Here is a 17,731-nt window from a genome sequence, read left to right on the forward strand (position 1 = left end):
CTATTTCCTTCTTTTTTTCCCCCTGTTTTTTGTAGTGAACAATACTGTGTAATAATAAAGCAATTTATCCACTGAATACCTTTTCTAAATCCTATTATCTCATCTGGGTTGTTTCCCAGGCATTGTTTCCTAGGCAGTGCACCTCAGGGGCTCAGATGGTATTTGTAGCTATAGTTGGGTAGGAATGGCAAACTGAGGACATATTGATCCTTGGTCTGTGATATAAAGATCCAGAATCTGGGATGAATTGAGAACTCATCAATTGTAAATCCATCTGGACAGATTACCTATGCTAAAATAATTGCTTGAGTTGAAATTTAGAAGTTAGGCAGCTTAGCTTAATGGGGAGGAAGGTTCGGAAGGGTGTAAGGAATAATGCTGTCTTTTAGATATTTTTAAAATATGTATTTTTAAAATTCAAGTATATGTGTTAATTTTTAGTATGTTTCATTAAAACCATGTATTATAAAATATTACCACTTTTTTTCAACGTTTCCATCATATCTACATCATTAACCACTGCATCCTTTCATACAATATTTAAAAATTTCTTTGAAATTTTGTAAATGTGTGATTGTGTATGTTTTGTTCCCTTACAAAAATTTCTCTGAAGGGAAGCTCTAGGTTGATACATGCTGGAAAATGGGTAACATTTACTTTAAACATATATAATTTACTTTTTCATAGTCATACCAACAGGTTGTTTTCAAGGGGTCTCTGAAGGCATTATCCAAATTAGCATTGTGGAGAAAATCATAAAAGGAGGTTTTGTTGGTTGTCTGGGTAAGGAAGGATAATACTCATTAATCCATCATTTGGATCACTATGCATTCTTGTTTTTGTAATTAGAGTTCTACAGATAATGTCTTACTTTATTACCTTTCCTTACTTTTTATTTTCTTACTATTTGAAACATTTTCTTCAGATCCCATGGAACTTTAAAAGCACTTGAATGGTGTAGTTTATCCACTAGGCATAGTTCTAATGTCAAGAAACTTGTTTCTAGAATTGGAAAACAAAAATATAAGAATAGGCCAATCCATCACAAAACCAAAAATGAGAATAAAAATAATACCAAGCACTCAAAATGGAAAAGGATATAGAAAAAGATTTTTTTAAGAAAGCTGGCTTATACTGAAAGATACCCTCTGTGGAAAAGCTAATGGGAATACCATAATTATTTAGCCTGAGTAGTGCAGAAGTGCTTAATAGTTAATTTGATTTCGTTATTATTACATAAACATTTTTATGAATAAGATAGTGCAAGACTATATTGAGTAATAGGTTGAGTCTCCAGCCTTGGTGGACCATTTAGAAAATAGTCAATACTTTTCTTGAATGGTTTAGATCAGGTGTCATAAGCATAAAATGCTTAGGGGCCATGCAGATAACATAATGTTTGAATCAGTTAAGTTTAAGACAATTAGAAATGACTGGGGGGATGTGAATGGCTTCTTTGGTATCTTACTGCCAGAGACTTTTACTTGCCAGGAATTTATTTGATGATTTCTCCTGAGAGAGTTACCATTTTTAAATTTGGATATATAATTTGGAAAAAGTAAGATGAAATTTAGCCATATATTACTGTCATAAATCCAATTAGATGAAATTGCCATTTCCCACTTAGCTTCAATTTTGTGGAGTTTCTATATTAATATTTTATTACAATAAATTTTCTGGTGATGTGTTATCTTGAATAAGAAAGTCATTTTATCAAAGTATAACTATGAGATGGATAATTAGTTTTAAATAAGTATTTTATGTTTCATTTTATTCTTTTTTTTAATTTTTTTTTTTAACGTTTATTTATTTTTTTGGGACAGAGAGAGACAGAGCATGAACGGGGGAGGGGCAGAGAGAGAGGGAGACACAGAATCAGAAACAGGGTCCAGGCTCTGAGCCATCAGCCCAGAGCCCGACACGGGGCTCGAACTCACGGACCGCGAGATCGTGACCTGGCTGAAGTCGGACGCTTAACCGACTGCGCCACCCAGGCGCCCCTCATTTTATTCTTTATACATTTCAGTCAACTTTTATAAAATATTTTAGGACTAGCAAAGAAAAAAATCTCTACACTTCAAAAAGTGATCATTGTAATTATTTTATTGCATACATCATCGTTTTTTACTTAAGTTAACCTTAGAATATTATCTTGGCTTATTTTTAGACATGAGATTTTTATTTATGTTTGGCTCCTGGTCTAGTAAATTTTAAATAATGGTTTAGTCACATAATCTGTGCTGTTAATTTTTTTTCATTTTGAGACTTTGAAGAACTGTACATATATATTCAAAGTTATATGTATATAGCTATATAACTTCTGAGTTAGGCAGAAGTTTGAAGTATGACTAGAATTTTCTTGTCTGTTTCTCATATAAATATTTGAACTTGCCTAGAGAATTTCTGTTTCCCTGGTGCTTAATCATCCTAAGTAGTGCCCATTGTTACAGTTAATTCATAACCTGTTCTTGTCTATTGAAATTTACTTGTATTGTGTCCCCTTACCTCTTTAACAGGTTAGTAATCTGATGAATCCAGTTCTTTGCTCAATTATTCATTCATTTATTTACTCATTCAAGAAGTGTTGAGAGCCTCCCATGAGCTAGGCATTGAGGATAAAAAGAGTTAAGACCAGGTTTCCCTTATAAGGGATTTGATTTGGACAGTGATATACAAACTGAAGAAATATAATTGATTAATTCAATCAATATATATTTGGCATCCACTGTTTATCAGGCACTATTCTCCAGTTATGGGTGTGCAGCAATGAAACAGGCAATTTTCATGTCTTCATGGAGCTTATATTCTAGTGGGGGGACAAACAGGTATATCATTTACAGATGAGTATTTGAAGAAAAATCAAGTGTAGGAAGAGTTGGGTGAGAGCTTTGGAGCATAAGTCATACCACAATGTTGTCCCCTTTGAGTTAAAGGAGATGGTCTTTTGTACCTCTGTATTAAAAAGACATTGGTGGCTCTAGTTAGCCTAGATCATTCTCTGAAGGTGGGAACAGCTCTGAGCCATTAATTAACACCTGAGGAATGTGTACTCTGATCCTGTTACAGGGATCTGGGTAGGATGTCATAGAGTCCACTAAAGCAGGGTATCTTTTCTTTTCCTCCTCAGTGTGTTTTGTCGTAATTTTTCTTGGTACATTTGCAAAGACTAAAGTCAACCTGTAACAGTATGTTTCTTTCTTTCTTTTTTTTTGTGAACTCACTAGATTAAGGTAAAATGAGTTAAAAGGCATTATTTCAAAAACCAGAGTCAAATGGAATAATACTTGAGACTTTTAATTAGGATCATTAGATTTAGAACTTTCATAGTTTCAGTTAATGTTTTAAATAGATTGTGTCTCTTGTATAAGAATAGGCACTGAAGAGGAGGACCAAAAGCATGGGTTCAAATATGGTCTTAGGCTTATATTAGCTGTATAACTGTAAGCATGCTATTTTACTTTCCTTTATCTCAAATTTTTCTTTAAAACAAAGCAAATACCACCCATCTTGAGGTTTCGTTGGGGACTAAAAGAGATCATACATACAGAATATTTTACATATTTTGTTGATGTTTGTATATTCATAGAAAATCTTACACATAAGAAAATAGTTTTTCATTCTCTTTCAAGAAAATAAAAATTGAGGGGTGCCTGGGCGGCTCAGTCTGTTAAGCCTCTTACTTTGGCTCAGGCCATGATCTCAGGGTTTCTGGGCTCAAGCCCCGCATCCAGCTGTCTGCTGTCAGCATGGAGCCTGCTTCAGATCCTCTGCCTCTCCTTCTCTCTCCCTCCCCTGCTTATGCACTCTCTCTCTCTCTCTCTCAAAAATAAGTAAACTTAATCTGATGTGAACATTTACTGAATCTTGACAGATGCATACATCTGTGTATTCCAAACTCCTTCAAGATACAGAATTTACCATTATCTTGGAAAGTTTCCTTGTGCCTTTTCTCAGTTAATCCTCACATCTACATGCAAGAGACAATCATTACTCTTGATTTTTTTCTACCATTAATTACTACATACACTTTCATGTAAGAGTCTTTTATTCAACATATTATATTTTAAGATTTGTCTGTGTTGTTGAATATATGAATATATGAATTATTGCTGAATAGTATCCCACTGTATGAAAATCCCACAGTTTATCCATTTTCCTACTGATGGACACCTGGGCTACTTTTTGGCTGTTATGAATAAAGCTGCTATGAAAATTGTCAATACTAATCTTTTTATGCACATGTTGTAATTCCTCCTGGATTATATAATGGGTGGAGTCATAGGTATATGCTTAGTTTTATAATAAACTGCTAGACTTCTGTCCAAAGCAGTTATACTCTTATACTATATATTACACAATACACAATTACTATATATTATAGTATTATATATTATACACAATTACTATATATTACACAATATATTAAGAGTTTCAGTTGCTTTTCATCCTGGTCAATATTTTATATTGTCAGTCTTTGAAAAGTTTGCTCTTCTAGTGAAGCATAGTGTTGGCTCTTTGTAATTTGTATTTCTGCAGTGACAAATTGTGTTATCTCTTTCAATATGTGTGTTGGCCATTCATATATCTTCTTTATAAAAGTGTCTATTCAGATCTTTCACCCATTTAAAAATTTGACTGTCTCTTTACTGAGTTGTAGTTGTTCCTTATCTTGGATATCAGTTCTATGTTAGATATGTGTTTTGTGAATAATTTCTCCCAGTTTGTGACTTGCTTATTCGTTTTGGTGATGTTAATTTTTTATAAGTACATGTTTTTTAAAAATTTAATAAAGCCCAAATATATCATGTTTTTCTCTTCTGGTTGTTACTTTGTGTGTACTAAGAATCCTTTGTCTATCTCTAAATTATGAAGATACTCTTCAGTGTTTTCCTCTAAAAACTTTCTTATTTTAACGTTTATGTGATGTTTAATGCTTGATTTAGTTTGAATTAACTTTCATGTATAGTGTAAAGCACAGATCAAGGTTAATTTTTTTAAAGTGAATATCTATTTGTTCCACCACCACTTGTTGAAAAGACTTTCCTTTACTCATTAATAACTTGGTATAAAACAAAAATGACCATCTAAGTGTAGGTCTTTTTCTGGGCTACCTATTTAGTACTATTGATCTGCTTGATGATACTTATGAGAGTACCATACTGTCATGATTTCTGGAGCTATAGAGTAAGTCTTGAACTCAGGTCGTATAAACACTGTAGCTTTTTTTGTTAGTTTCCAAGATTGCTTTGGATATTGTAGGCTCTTTTGTATGCATTTTATGCATTTTGTATGCATTTTAGAATGAACGTCTCAATTTCTCCAAAAAATGACTGCTGGAATTTAAGATTGTTGTCTCTTTAGAACATTATAGGGAGAATCAACATTTTGACAACAGTGAACTTTCCACTCTATGAACATGGTATATCTCTACATGTTTAAATATTCTTTAAATTTTCTTTTTAAGTAACCTTTGTAATTTTCCATGTCTTCAATTAAGGATTTTTGAGTCCATGTTCATAAGATATGTGGTCTGTAATTTTCTTTTCTTGTAGTTTCTGTTAGGTTTTGGGATTAAGAGCATGCTGCCCTCATAAAATATGTTTGGAAGTATTCTATTTTCTTAAGGAAATTTTATAAGATTGGTATTGTTTGTTCCTTGAATGTTTGGTAGATCTATATAGTAATCTGGCCCTGTAGTTTTCCTTGTGGGAGGAGTTTTGATAAGTTCAATTTCTTTAATAGAGATAGGCCTGCTTCAAATTTTCTGCTCAATTTTGTGTCAGTTTTGGTAAGTTGTATTTTTCAAGGAATTTGTTTTAAATAAAATGTTAAATTTGTTGTAAAGTTGTTATATTATGTTCCTATTTTAAAAAAGCCTTTAAGGGACGCCTACGTGGCTCAGTCAGTTGAGCATCTGGCTCTTGATTTTGGCTCAGGTCATGGGATTAAGCCCTGTGTCAGGTTCTGTGCTGAGCATGGAGGCTGCTTAAGATTCTCTCTCTCCCTTTGCCCCTCTCCCCTGCTCACGTGCTGTCTCTCTCTCTCTCTCTCTTAAATGGAAAAAAAAAGGTCTTTAATATCTGGGGCACCTAGCTGGCTCAGTTAGAAGAGCATGTGACTCTTGATCTCAGCGTTGTGAGTTTGAGCCCCATATTGGCTATAGAGATTACCAAAAAAATAAACTTAAAAAATAAAAATAAAAAAGACTTGAATAACTAAAATGATGCCCCTTATTTCCTTTCTGATGTTTGTAATTTCCCTGTTATTTTTTGATCAGCCTTGTTAGGGGTTTATTAATTTTACTCCTTTTCAGAAATCCAGTGTTTGGCTCATTGATTTGATCTTTTTTGGATTTGTTTTCTGTATCATCTGTGTCTACTCTTTACTCTTTCTTTCCTTCTACTTTCTTTGATTTGCTGTTTGTTTTTGAACTTTTGAGATAGAAGCTTAGATATTGATTTTCATTTGTCTCTTCTAATACATGCATTCTTCTTTACATTTATTTACAAGTATTGTTTTAGTTTCATTTTCTATGTTTCCATAGTTTATATTTTCATTATAATTTATTGTAAATATTTTTAAATTTCCATGATGATTTATATACTTTTATTTTTTTGACTCATGGGTAATTTAGAAGTATGTCACTTAATTTTCAAGCAGTAGGGGAGTTTCTCAATTTTTGAAAATTGTTCACTTCTAGCTTAATTGCCTTGTAGTCAGAGAATATACTCTCAGAGACTTCAGTCCTTTGAAATTTAATGAGATTTGCTTTATGATTCAACATATGGTCCATTTTGGTATGTGTATTGTGTACAGTCTATATTCTGTTTTTATTTGGAAGAATGTACTATGTATATTAAGTCTGGTTGGTCACATAGTTCAAATCTTCTGTATCTTGGTAAAAAATTTTTTTCACCTGCTTAATCTTGTAGTGATTAACAAAGGTGTGTTAATCTCCCACGTGATTATGGATTTGTCTGTATCATCTATTAGTCTTGTTGTTTGAACTTTTTTTTTTTTTTTTGCTTTATATATATTAAAGCTTTGTTATTGGGTCCATTCATACATAGAAGTATAGTATCTTTTTGTTGGTATGACTTTTTAATTATTAAGAAATGTCTTTTTTTTTTTTTTTTTTAGTAGTGCTTATTGCCTTAAGTTGACTTTATCTGATATTGGCTTAACTATGACAGTTTCCTTTTTATTGTTTTTTTGGATAGTACACTTTTCCCCATCATCTTATATTTAATCTTTCTGTGACTGTAAATAGTCTTATAGTAGAGGGAATATTTAACATAATAACTATAATTTGAGTTTAAAGTTACTATCTTACTATTTGTGTTTTAATGATGTGCACTGTGCCTTTTCTCTTCTTCTTTCGTTCAATGAAATATTTTAATTATTCTTTTTCTCACCTCAATTAGCTTTTTTAATGGCTATCCTAGAAATTACTACATGAATTTTGAGTTATTGCAGTATGGTGTAGGTTATTACCTCTGCCACTTCCTGCATAATGCAGATATCTTAGAAACTTTGACTCCCATTTACTCCAGTTCTGACTTTTTTAAATTGTTTTCATGCATTTTAAAATTTTAAACTTAACAAGATAGTAATATAATTATTTTTATGTCATTGTTCATGGTCATTGTTCATGTTTGCCAATATTTACCTTTTTTACAGCTCTTACTTTTTGCATTTGTTTTTTTTTTCCCTAGTATTATTTTCCTTCTGTTGGAAGAATTTGTTTTTAGTATTTCTTTTACTGATAAATTTTTATTTGTTTTTCTGAAACCACTTTTATTTCATTTTCATTTTTCAAACATTTTTTAACCTGTGAATAGATTTCTTAATTGGTACCTATTTTCTTTCAGAATTTTTTTTAAAGTTTATTTATTTTGAGAGAGAGAGAGAGAGAGAGAGAGAGAGAGAGTGTGTGTGTGTGTGTGTGTGTGTGTGTGAGCAGGTGAGGGGCAGAGAGAGAGAGAGGGAGAATCCCAAGCAGGCTCTGCACTGTCAGCACAGAGCCCAATGTGGGGTTCGGACTCATGAAACTGTGAGTTCATGACCTGAGCTGAAATCAAGAGCCGGATGCTCAGTCGACTGAGCCAGCCAAGCACCCCTTTCAGAATTTTAAGAAGTCATTCCATTGTCTTCTGCCATTCATAATTTCAGTCTAAAGTTATTTTTCAGTCTTTTGATTGTTGCTTGCTATTTATTTATTTTTAAAGTTTATTTATTTTGAGAGAGAGAGTACAAGCAGGGAAGGGACAGAGAAAAAAGGAGAGAGAGAATCCCAAGCAGGCTCAGCGCTTTCAGCACAGAATCTGACGAGGGTCTCAATGTCATGAACCATGAGATCATGACCTGAGCTGAAATCAAGAGTCATTGTGCTTAACCAACTGAACCTCCCAGGCGCTGTGCTTGTTGCTTATTTAAATTTGTTTTTTCCTCTAGGTCTTTAAAGATGTGACTTTATATCTTTCACTAATGTTAGAAAGTTCTTGGTTGTTATCATTTCAGATATTGCTTCTGGCTTATATTCTCTCTCTCTTCGTCTGGGAGTTCAGTCATGTGTGTGGTAGAAGCTTTCAGTGGATTCCATAGGCCTGTTTTTCTCTCTTTTACATTTTTCAACTTTTATTTCTCACTGCTTTGGTTTGGATATTTTTTTGGAACATCTGTTTTAGTTCAAGTTTATTCTGTTCAATCTGCTAGAGGCACCAAGCACTAACAACACTTTGGAAATTTTGCTATGAAGAGTAAGGATATAGGAGCAGTAATTGGACCATGTGGGAATAAAGAGAGGAACTTACTTTTCGTTTTTGGTTAGACATACTAACATGTTTATGTTATGATTGAAATGATTCAGAGAGAAAAAAATTAACTCTGTGTGGGAAAGAAAAGGAAGATGATTTTTGGCTAAAAGTCTCTGAGGAGGTGAGAGAGGACATAATCCAAAGCACAACTGGGAGAACTTTGCTTTGATAGAAGTGGGACATAAAGAGAATAGGCACTAATTTATTAGTGGTCTTTGAGGTGGAATTCTGGCTTGCGATGGAAAATATGCACTGTTGTAAGTTTCTAGACTCTTAAACTTTGGGAGTGTGTGTGTTGGGCATATGGGAAAATTGTCCAAGAAATAGAGAGTTAGTGAAAGAGTAGACTGTATTGAGAGCTACTTAATACTTTCTTCTACTTCTGTGTGCCCTCAGTGATAGCTGCCTTTATCTTTTATGGTACTCAGAGTACTACAGTGTACTTTTAAGGAAATACTTAAATGTTTAGTTAAGTTAAATTAATTAAATGCTTTTCTCATACCATTAAAATTTCTTTACTATATATTTGAACATAGTTAATTCCTTAAAGTGCATTTAAAATTAATTATTAATAGTATTTTGAATAGGAAAATCCAGGTTTCTAACATTTTCCCATATTATCTTTTACAGTTCTGTGAGTACTAGAATAGCACAACCATGTTTCGGAATAGTCTCAAGATGCTTCTTACTGGAGGGAAATCAAGTCGTAAAAACAGATCAAGTGGTAAGTGACTATGCTACATTTATTCTGTGTGCTATTTTAGAAAGGGAAGTTCTTTTAGGGATCTGAATTGATGCTACAACTTTATATATTTATTAAGTGGTTAATTTTTAAAAAAAGGAAGTTTACATTTCTCTAGGCTGCCATACTCTTTTTTTTTTTTTTAAGTTTATTTATTTATTTTGAGAGAGCGTGAACAGGGGACAGGCAGAGAGGGAGGGAGAGAGAGAATCTCACGCAGGCTCTGCACTGTCAACATGGAGCCCAGTGCAGGGCTCAAACTCACTAACTGCGAGATCATGACCTGAGCTGAAATTAAGAGACAGATGCTTAACTCAGTTATCCAGGTGCCCCAAGGCTGCCATGCCATACTTTTAATATAAGACGTAGGAACACTTAAATATTTACCAGGACCAGTCAGATAAAGGAGTTTGTGGATGAAACATATTTATTTCTGATATATGAGGGAGTAAAGCTTCTGTGTACTACTTATTAAAAACTTTCTAGACATAAATTTATTTTTTGAATTAACATAGGAAATTATTTCATTCTTAGGCACCCTTTGGGGAATGAGACTGTAGAAATAGGAACTGCCCTCAAAGGGTTGTACAGAAAGTGAAATATAAACTTAGATTTTTACAGTCATTAAAATAAAGTTTATGAAGTTTGTTTTAAGAATAAGGAGATAATTCTTAAGCTTTTAAGGTAAAAAACATAAATTTGTATGTATACTTTTTTTGGAGAAATGTTGGTAAGAAATGTAGTAAATGTTTTCTGTTAATGGGTTGTAGATACTTATTGTTTCAATCTTCTGATTTTCTAATTTTTCTGCATTTTACAAATTTACATTGGCGGTATATTCATTATTATTCACTTAAAAATGTTTTTAAACTCTCATTGTGATTTCTTCTTGACCCATAGGTATTTAAAGTGTAATTGTTAATTTCTAAACAGTTGGTGCTTTCCTGTTTTCTTCTTATTATTAACTTAGGTTCCGTGATAACAGTATAGTTAAGTTCTCTTATATTATTATTTTATTTTTTTGATTAAAAAAATTTTTTTTACTGTTTATTTATTTTTGAGAGAGAAAGACAGAGTGTGAACAGGGGAGGGGCAGAGAGAGAGGGAGACACAGAATCCGAAGCAGGCTCCAGGCTCTGAGCTATCAGCACAGAGCCCAGTGCAGGGCTCGAACTCACTGATGCAGGGCTTGAACTCAGCAACCTTTGAGATCATGACCTGAACCAAAGTCGGATGTTTAATGGACAGAGACAGTCCAGGTGCCCCTATATTTTTGATATTTTTTGAGATTTGCCTTACAGCTCTGCTTATGGTCAATTTTTGGTGAATGTTCTAGATGCATCTGAAAATAATATGGATTCTACAGTTACTGGGTCTAGTGTGGGTCAGTTTTGTTAATGGTGGTACTCAAATATTTTATACCCTTATTTATTTTAAAGAAAGTATTTACTGAGAAAGATGTGATTAAATCTCACACTATGATTGTGGAATGTTCTCCCGTTTCTCCTTCTGGTTCCTGACAATTTTTGCTTTATATATTTGGAACCTATCTTATTAGACACACTGAAATTTAGAATGGCTGTATCTTCCTAGTGAATCTGTTTTACCATAATTAAATGTCCTCTTTATTTCTAATAATGTCTTTTGTTTGAAAGTTGACTTTGTTTAATATTACTGTAGCTATCCTACCTTTCTCTTGATCACAGTGCTTGAGGAGTATAATTTGTTTTATTCTTTTACTTTCAGCATTTCTGTATGGTTTTACTGTTAATAGGGTATAGTTGAGCTTTCTTTTTTTAATTTATTCAGACAAATTTTTCTCTTAAGGGAGATGTTGGTTAATCCACATTAATTCAACCAATGATATATTTGTGTTTAAATATAACACATTACAATGTGCTTTCTACTTATACTGCCTGTTCTGCATGCTTTCTCCTTTCTTGCTTTATTTTTGATATATAAAAAACATTTTTTATTATTCTGTATCTCTTCCTTTTGACTTAGAAATTACATATTCTTGTACTTCTTTCAGTGCTTACCTTAAAGATTAAAACATCAATCAAAGTTTGATGTCAAATGGTACTTTTCCTTTCTTCTTGGACAATGTAAGAGCCTTACATTCATTTCCCCTGAATGTATTTTAAACTCTACAAGACATTATTGTTGTTTTATATACTCACCATTATTTAGGTTTACCTATATATTTGATCATTTCACTGATTCTCATTCCTTCCTTCATCCCTCACTTCTTCTAGATGGGATCACCTTTAATTTTGTCTGGAGAAGACCCTTTAGTATTTCCTTCATGTGGCAAATTTACTTTGGTTTATGTGGAAATGTCTTTATTTTGCCTTTATTTTTGCAGGATATTCTTGCTGGGAATAGAGTTCTAGATTGGCAGTTGTCTTTCAACACTTTCAAATATAGTTGTCTTCTGGCTTTTTTTTTTTTAACTTTTTTAAATGTTTATTCGTTTTTGAGAGACAGAGACACAGTGTGAGTTGGGGAGGGGCAGAGAGAGGGAGGCACAGAATCTGAAGCAGGGTCCAGGCTCCGAGCTGTCAGCACAGAGCCCAACGTAGGGCTTGAATCCACAAACTGTGAGATCATGACCTGAGCTGAAGTCAAATGCTCAACTGACTGAGCCACCCAGGAGCCCCTGTCTTCTGGTTTCTTGAATTATTTCTGGTGAGAAGTCAACTGTTAGTCTTAATTGCTGCCTCTTTAAAGGCGATCTTTTTTCTCCTTGTTTTTAGTTTTCTAGATTTACAGTGATGTGCCCAGGAGTGGTTCTCTTTTTTCTTTTTTTTATTATTATTAAAGTAGAGTTGACATACAATGTTATATTAGTTTCAGGTATACAATAGTGATTGGACAATTAGTATACTGTACTTTTCATCTCCATGACTTGTTTTATAACTGAGGGTATGTACCTCTTAATCTCCATCACCTTTTTTGCCCTTCCCCAAACCCCCTCCCTTTGGCAGCCACTAGTTGGTTCTCTGTATTTACAAGTTTGTTTCTATTTGGTTGGTTGGTTGGTTGGTTGGTTGGTTGGTTGGTTGATTTTGTTTTTTAGATTCCACATACCAGGGAAAACATATGATATTTATCTTTCTTTGATTTTTCACTTAGCACAATACCTTCTTCCATCATTGTTCATCATCAATTTATGTTTGTAGTGTTTCTTGAATTTATGGCTTGTTGGCTTTCATCACTTTCTTTTTTTTTTTTTTTTAAATTTTTTTTTTTCAACGTTTATTTATTTTTGGGACAGAGAGAGACAGAGCATGAATGGGGGAGGGGCAGAGAGAGGGAGACACAGAATCAGAAACAGGCTCCAGGCTCTGAGCCATCAGCCCAGAGCCTGACGCGGGGCTCGAACTCACGGACTGCGAGATCGTGACCTGGCTGAAGTCGGACGCTTACCCGACTGCGCCACCCAGGCGCCCCATCACTTTCAAAAAGATATTATCCATTATCTCTTCAGATTTTTTCTCCCTTCATTTTCACTCTTTCCTTTATTTTTAGGACTCCAGTTATGCATTTGATAGACCACATGCATATCATCTCTGTCTCTTAAAATCTCTTCCTATCCTTTTCTCTCTATATGCTTTATGCAGGATATTTTCTTTTTGATAAGGCTATCTTACAGTTCATTAATTCACTCTTCAGTGGTGTATAATCTGCCCTTAACTGTATTCAGTTCTTAATTTTAGTTTTTTGTGTATTTCAGTCCTAAAAATTCCATATGCCAACTTAAATTTTTTTGAAATAAATTTAAGCTTACTGAAAGGATGCAATAATAGTACAAAGAACACATGCCCTTCCACACATTCATGAGTTTTTAACTTTCACTGCATTTATTTTATCATTCTCTCTGTACATACATACATGTTCTGTCTCCCTCTCTCCCCAAGTCTGTCTTCTCTCTCACACTCACTTTTTAAAAAATCACTTGAGAGTAAGTTAAATACATTATGCCCCTTTACTCTTTAAAAATTTTAGTGTGACTTTCTTGAGGAAAGGAGGTTCCTCTATATAACCACAGTATAGTTATCAATTTCAAACAGTTTAACATCGATATACTTTTTGTCTAATCTACCATTTATTTTCCACATTTTGTCAGTTTACCGAGTAATTTCCTGTGTAGAATTTTCTCCCTTCTTCCCAAGCTCTAATAAGGGTAAGGCATTACATTACTTGTCATGTCTTTTTATTCTCATTTAATTTGAAATACTCAACCTTTTTTGACATTTTTGAAGAATAAAGTCTCTCTTTTTAAAAATAAGCAGAAGCCCCTAATTTTGTGTTTGATTTTTTTTTTTTTTTAATGACTAGATTCAGGGTATGTATCTGTGGTCTGAATGTTACTTAAATTTATGTTTTTTCTTCTTGGGGCATCACAGCTGGAAGGCACAGTGTCCATCTGTCTCTCATTAGTGATTTTTGATCACCAAATCAAGGTGCTCTCCAGGTTTTTCTGCTAATGGATACTGATTTTCCCCTTTCAACTTAAAAACAATCAACAGGGAGATGCCATTTGATTCTTTTTATGGTTTTCATTTCTTTGTCAGTATTCTCAGTCTTGTCTCTTATGTCCCTAAACATAGTAAAATCTGTGTCTGGTAACTAAATGTGTCTGTTTCTATTGTCTCTCTCTTTTGGTTTTTACTAATGTTATTTCATTTCCTTGTTTGTCTGTTATTTTACTTTTTAGTTATTTTTTTGAAGTAAACATTTTATTTTGGGTTAAATTTGGATTTAGAGAAAAGTTGTAAAGATAATACAGACAATTCTCAATACCACTTACCCACTTTTACCCATTGTTACATCGTGTATTATTATGGTCCATTTGTCTGAACTAAGAAACCAACATTAGTAAACTATTGTTTACTAAACTGCAGATCTTTATTTGGATTTCATTAGTTTTTCCATTAATGTCCTCATTATGTTTCAGAATCCAGTCCAGAGAACCACATTACATTTAGTTATTTTGTCTCCCCACACAGTTTGATTGAGTTTGGCAGAAGACAGATAATTATTGGCATCACTTTTTGATCACATGCACACACACACACATACTCATAGAGATCAGAGATCTGAGTGGTTTCCAAATTTGACACCTAAAGAAATGGCTTATCCCAAATTTATTTTCTGGCCTAGAACCATGATTTTCTTAGATACCTTCAGTTGTTCACTTTTGACACCAGCACTAGCATTTTCTATCACTTCACAGCTATTACTTTCTATAAGATATTAGTAGAAATCAATAAAGTCATACTAGGATGCAGTTGTGAATAGACTTTTTGATCTGAGTACCAGATAAGCGACTTATGTATACATACTATTCTGATTAAAGGTAGGCATCATATTTGCACTTTAGCAAAATTACAAATGATTATATCTTAGGCTTCAGAGTAAGTACAACTCTAGCAGAGATATTATTAAATCCATACATGTCAGGGTTCTACTGTAGTATTAAAGCTAATTCCTTTTGATTTACTAGGTATTTAATTATGTCAATAATGCTTTTGGGGGGTCTCATTTTACTATTCTTCTCCATGGTTTTTCGTGTAAAATGTTTATAATTTAGTGTAGTTATAAGTTAGATTAGGTATAAAAATAGTGCTTTGTATCCTGTGTGAAAAGAAGCCAAATGTACTCCAAGGTAGGAAATTATAAAGCAAGAATAAATTTTATATTTAAAAAAAAGTATACCTATCGAATAACATCATTAGTGTTTTCATTATTATTTTTTTTCTTTAACTGTTAATGAATAATTGGGTGGACTTTATTCTTTATATTAACTTTTGCTCCTAGCTTATATTTAAGATTCATAGGGTAAGCTTTCTCATAAGCATAATTATTTGTTTTGTTTTAGGAAACTAACTTAGTATTCATTTAAAAAGAATTTGTAATAAAGGGAAATTGTCTTGTTGTAATTTGTATTTTAAATAGTTGATCTGAACTTTTGTGTAGGCCACTATATAAATATTTCACAGAAATAGATTTTATATCCAAAAATAACAAATGAATTTTCTCAGGCAAAGTTTTTTCCCTAAGCATATGTAAATACCAGTTTTATAACTGAATTTTATAACTTCTTTCAAAATTTTCATGTAAAAATTATTCTTGATACATGTAGGACTAGATACATGTAGGACTCCTAAGTTTTATGGAAAAAAAAAAAACAATTGTATGGCTCTTTTTAAAACATTATGAGTTATAAAGGAAATATATATGTATCTCTTTTTTAAAAGTTACGTTTAGGGGTGCCTGGGTGGCTGAATCAGCTAATTTCCGACTTCAGCTCACGTTGTGATCTCACAGTGTGTGAGTTTGAGCCCTGCATCAAGCTCTGTGCTGATAGCTCTGAGCCTGGAGCCTGCTTCAGATTCTGTGTCTCCCTCTCTCTCTCCCCTTTGCCCACTCACACTGTCTGTCTGTCTGTCTCTCTCTCTCAAAAATAAACATTAAAAAATTAAAATAAAAGTTATATGTTTATATATTTTTTTAATTTTTGTCTTAACTTACTATTTTAAACATGCAAGTAATTAGTGAAAGTTAAAATATGCTTCTTTGAAAACATTTGACAAAATACAGCATCCTTTCTTGATAAAAACCATTAAGAAAGTAGGGATAGAAGGGTCATACCTCGAGATCATAAAAGCCATATTATGAAAGACCCAACGCTAATATCATCCTCAATGGGGAAAAATTGAGAGCTTTCCCCCTAAGGTCAGGAAAAAGACAGGGATGTTCACTCTCGCCACTGTTATTCAACATAGTATTAGAAGTCTTAACCTCAGCAATCAGACAACACGAAGAAATAAAAGGCATCCACATAGGCCAGGAGGAGATCAAACTTTTATCACTCTTTGCAGATGACATGATACTCTATATGGAAAACACAAAAGATTCCACCAAAAAACTGCTAGAACTGGTCCATGAATTCAGCAAAGTTGCAGGATGTAAAATCAATGCACCGAAATCACATTGATTGGTGCATTCCTATACAACAATAATGAAGCAACAGAAAGAGAAATCAAGGAATCAGTCCCATTTACAATTGCACCAAAATCCATAAAATACCTAGGAATAAATCTAACTAAATAGGTGAAAAATCTATACACTGAAAACTATAGAAAGCTTATGAAAGAAATTGAAGAAGACACCAAAAAATGGAAAAAGATTCCATGTTTCTGGATATGAAGAACAAATATTATTAAAATGTCAACACTACCCAAAGCAATCTAAATATTCAATGCAATACCTACCAAAATAACATCAGCATTCTTCACAGAGCTAGAACAAACAATCCTAAAATTTGTATGGAACCAGAAAAGACCCTGAATAGCCAAAGCAATCTTGAAAAATAAAACCAAAGCAGGAGGTATCATAATCTCGGACTTCAAGTTGTATTACAAAGCTGTAATCATCAAGACAGTATGGTACTGGCACAAGACCAGACATTCAGATCAATGGAACAGAATAGAGAACCCCGAAATGGACCCACAAATGTATGGCCAACTAATCTTTGGCAAAGCAGGAAAGAATATCCAATGGAATAAAGACAGTCTCTTCAGCAAGTGGTGCTGGGAAAACTGGACAGCGACATGCAGATAAATGAACCTTGACCACTTTCTTACACCATACACAAAAATAAACTCAAAATGGATGAAAGACCTAAATGTAAGATAGGAAGCCATCAAAATCCTCGAGGAGAAAGCAGGCAGAAACCTCTTTGACCTTGGCTGCAGCAGCTTCTTACTCAACACGTCTCCAGAGGCAAAGGAAACAAAAGCAAAAATGAACTATTGGGACCTCATCAAAATAAAAAGCTTCTGCACAGCGATGGAAACAGTCTGTAAAACTAAAAGGCAACCGACAGAATGGGAGAAGATATTTGCAAACAATGTATCAGATAAAGGGTTAGTATCCAAAATCTATAAAGAACTTATCAAACTTAACACCCTAAAAACAAATAATCCAGTGAAGAAATGGGCAAAAGACATGAATAGACACTTCTCCAAAGAAGACATCCAGATGACCAACTGACACATGAAAAAATACTCAGCATCACTCATCATCAGGAAAATACAAATCAAAACCACAATGAGATACCACCACACCTGTCAGAATGGCTAACATTAACAATTCAGGCAACAAT

General features: G+C 33.4%; 1 protein-coding gene across 7 annotated transcripts in view; it reads left to right on the top strand.

Moving 5' to 3' along the window:
- TANC2 (tetratricopeptide repeat, ankyrin repeat and coiled-coil containing 2) overlaps positions 1–17,731 on the top strand; it is a 371,370-nt gene that overhangs the window by 52,471 nt on the left and 301,168 nt on the right. For all 7 annotated transcript variants that reach the window (XM_040452033.1, XM_040452035.1, XM_040452036.1 and 4 more), the window contains exon 2: positions 9,447–9,540. In XM_040452033.1, coding sequence (XP_040307967.1) covers positions 9,474–9,540 — 67 coding nt within the window. In that variant the 5' untranslated portion in view covers positions 9,447–9,473. The remainder of the gene's footprint in view (positions 1–9,446; positions 9,541–17,731) is intronic.

Source organism: Herpailurus yagouaroundi, unplaced genomic scaffold (genome assembly GCF_014898765.1).
Source record: "Herpailurus yagouaroundi ecotype Mexico unplaced genomic scaffold, PumYag 206, whole genome shotgun sequence".
NCBI classification, from domain to species: domain Eukaryota; kingdom Metazoa; phylum Chordata; class Mammalia; order Carnivora; family Felidae; genus Herpailurus; species Herpailurus yagouaroundi.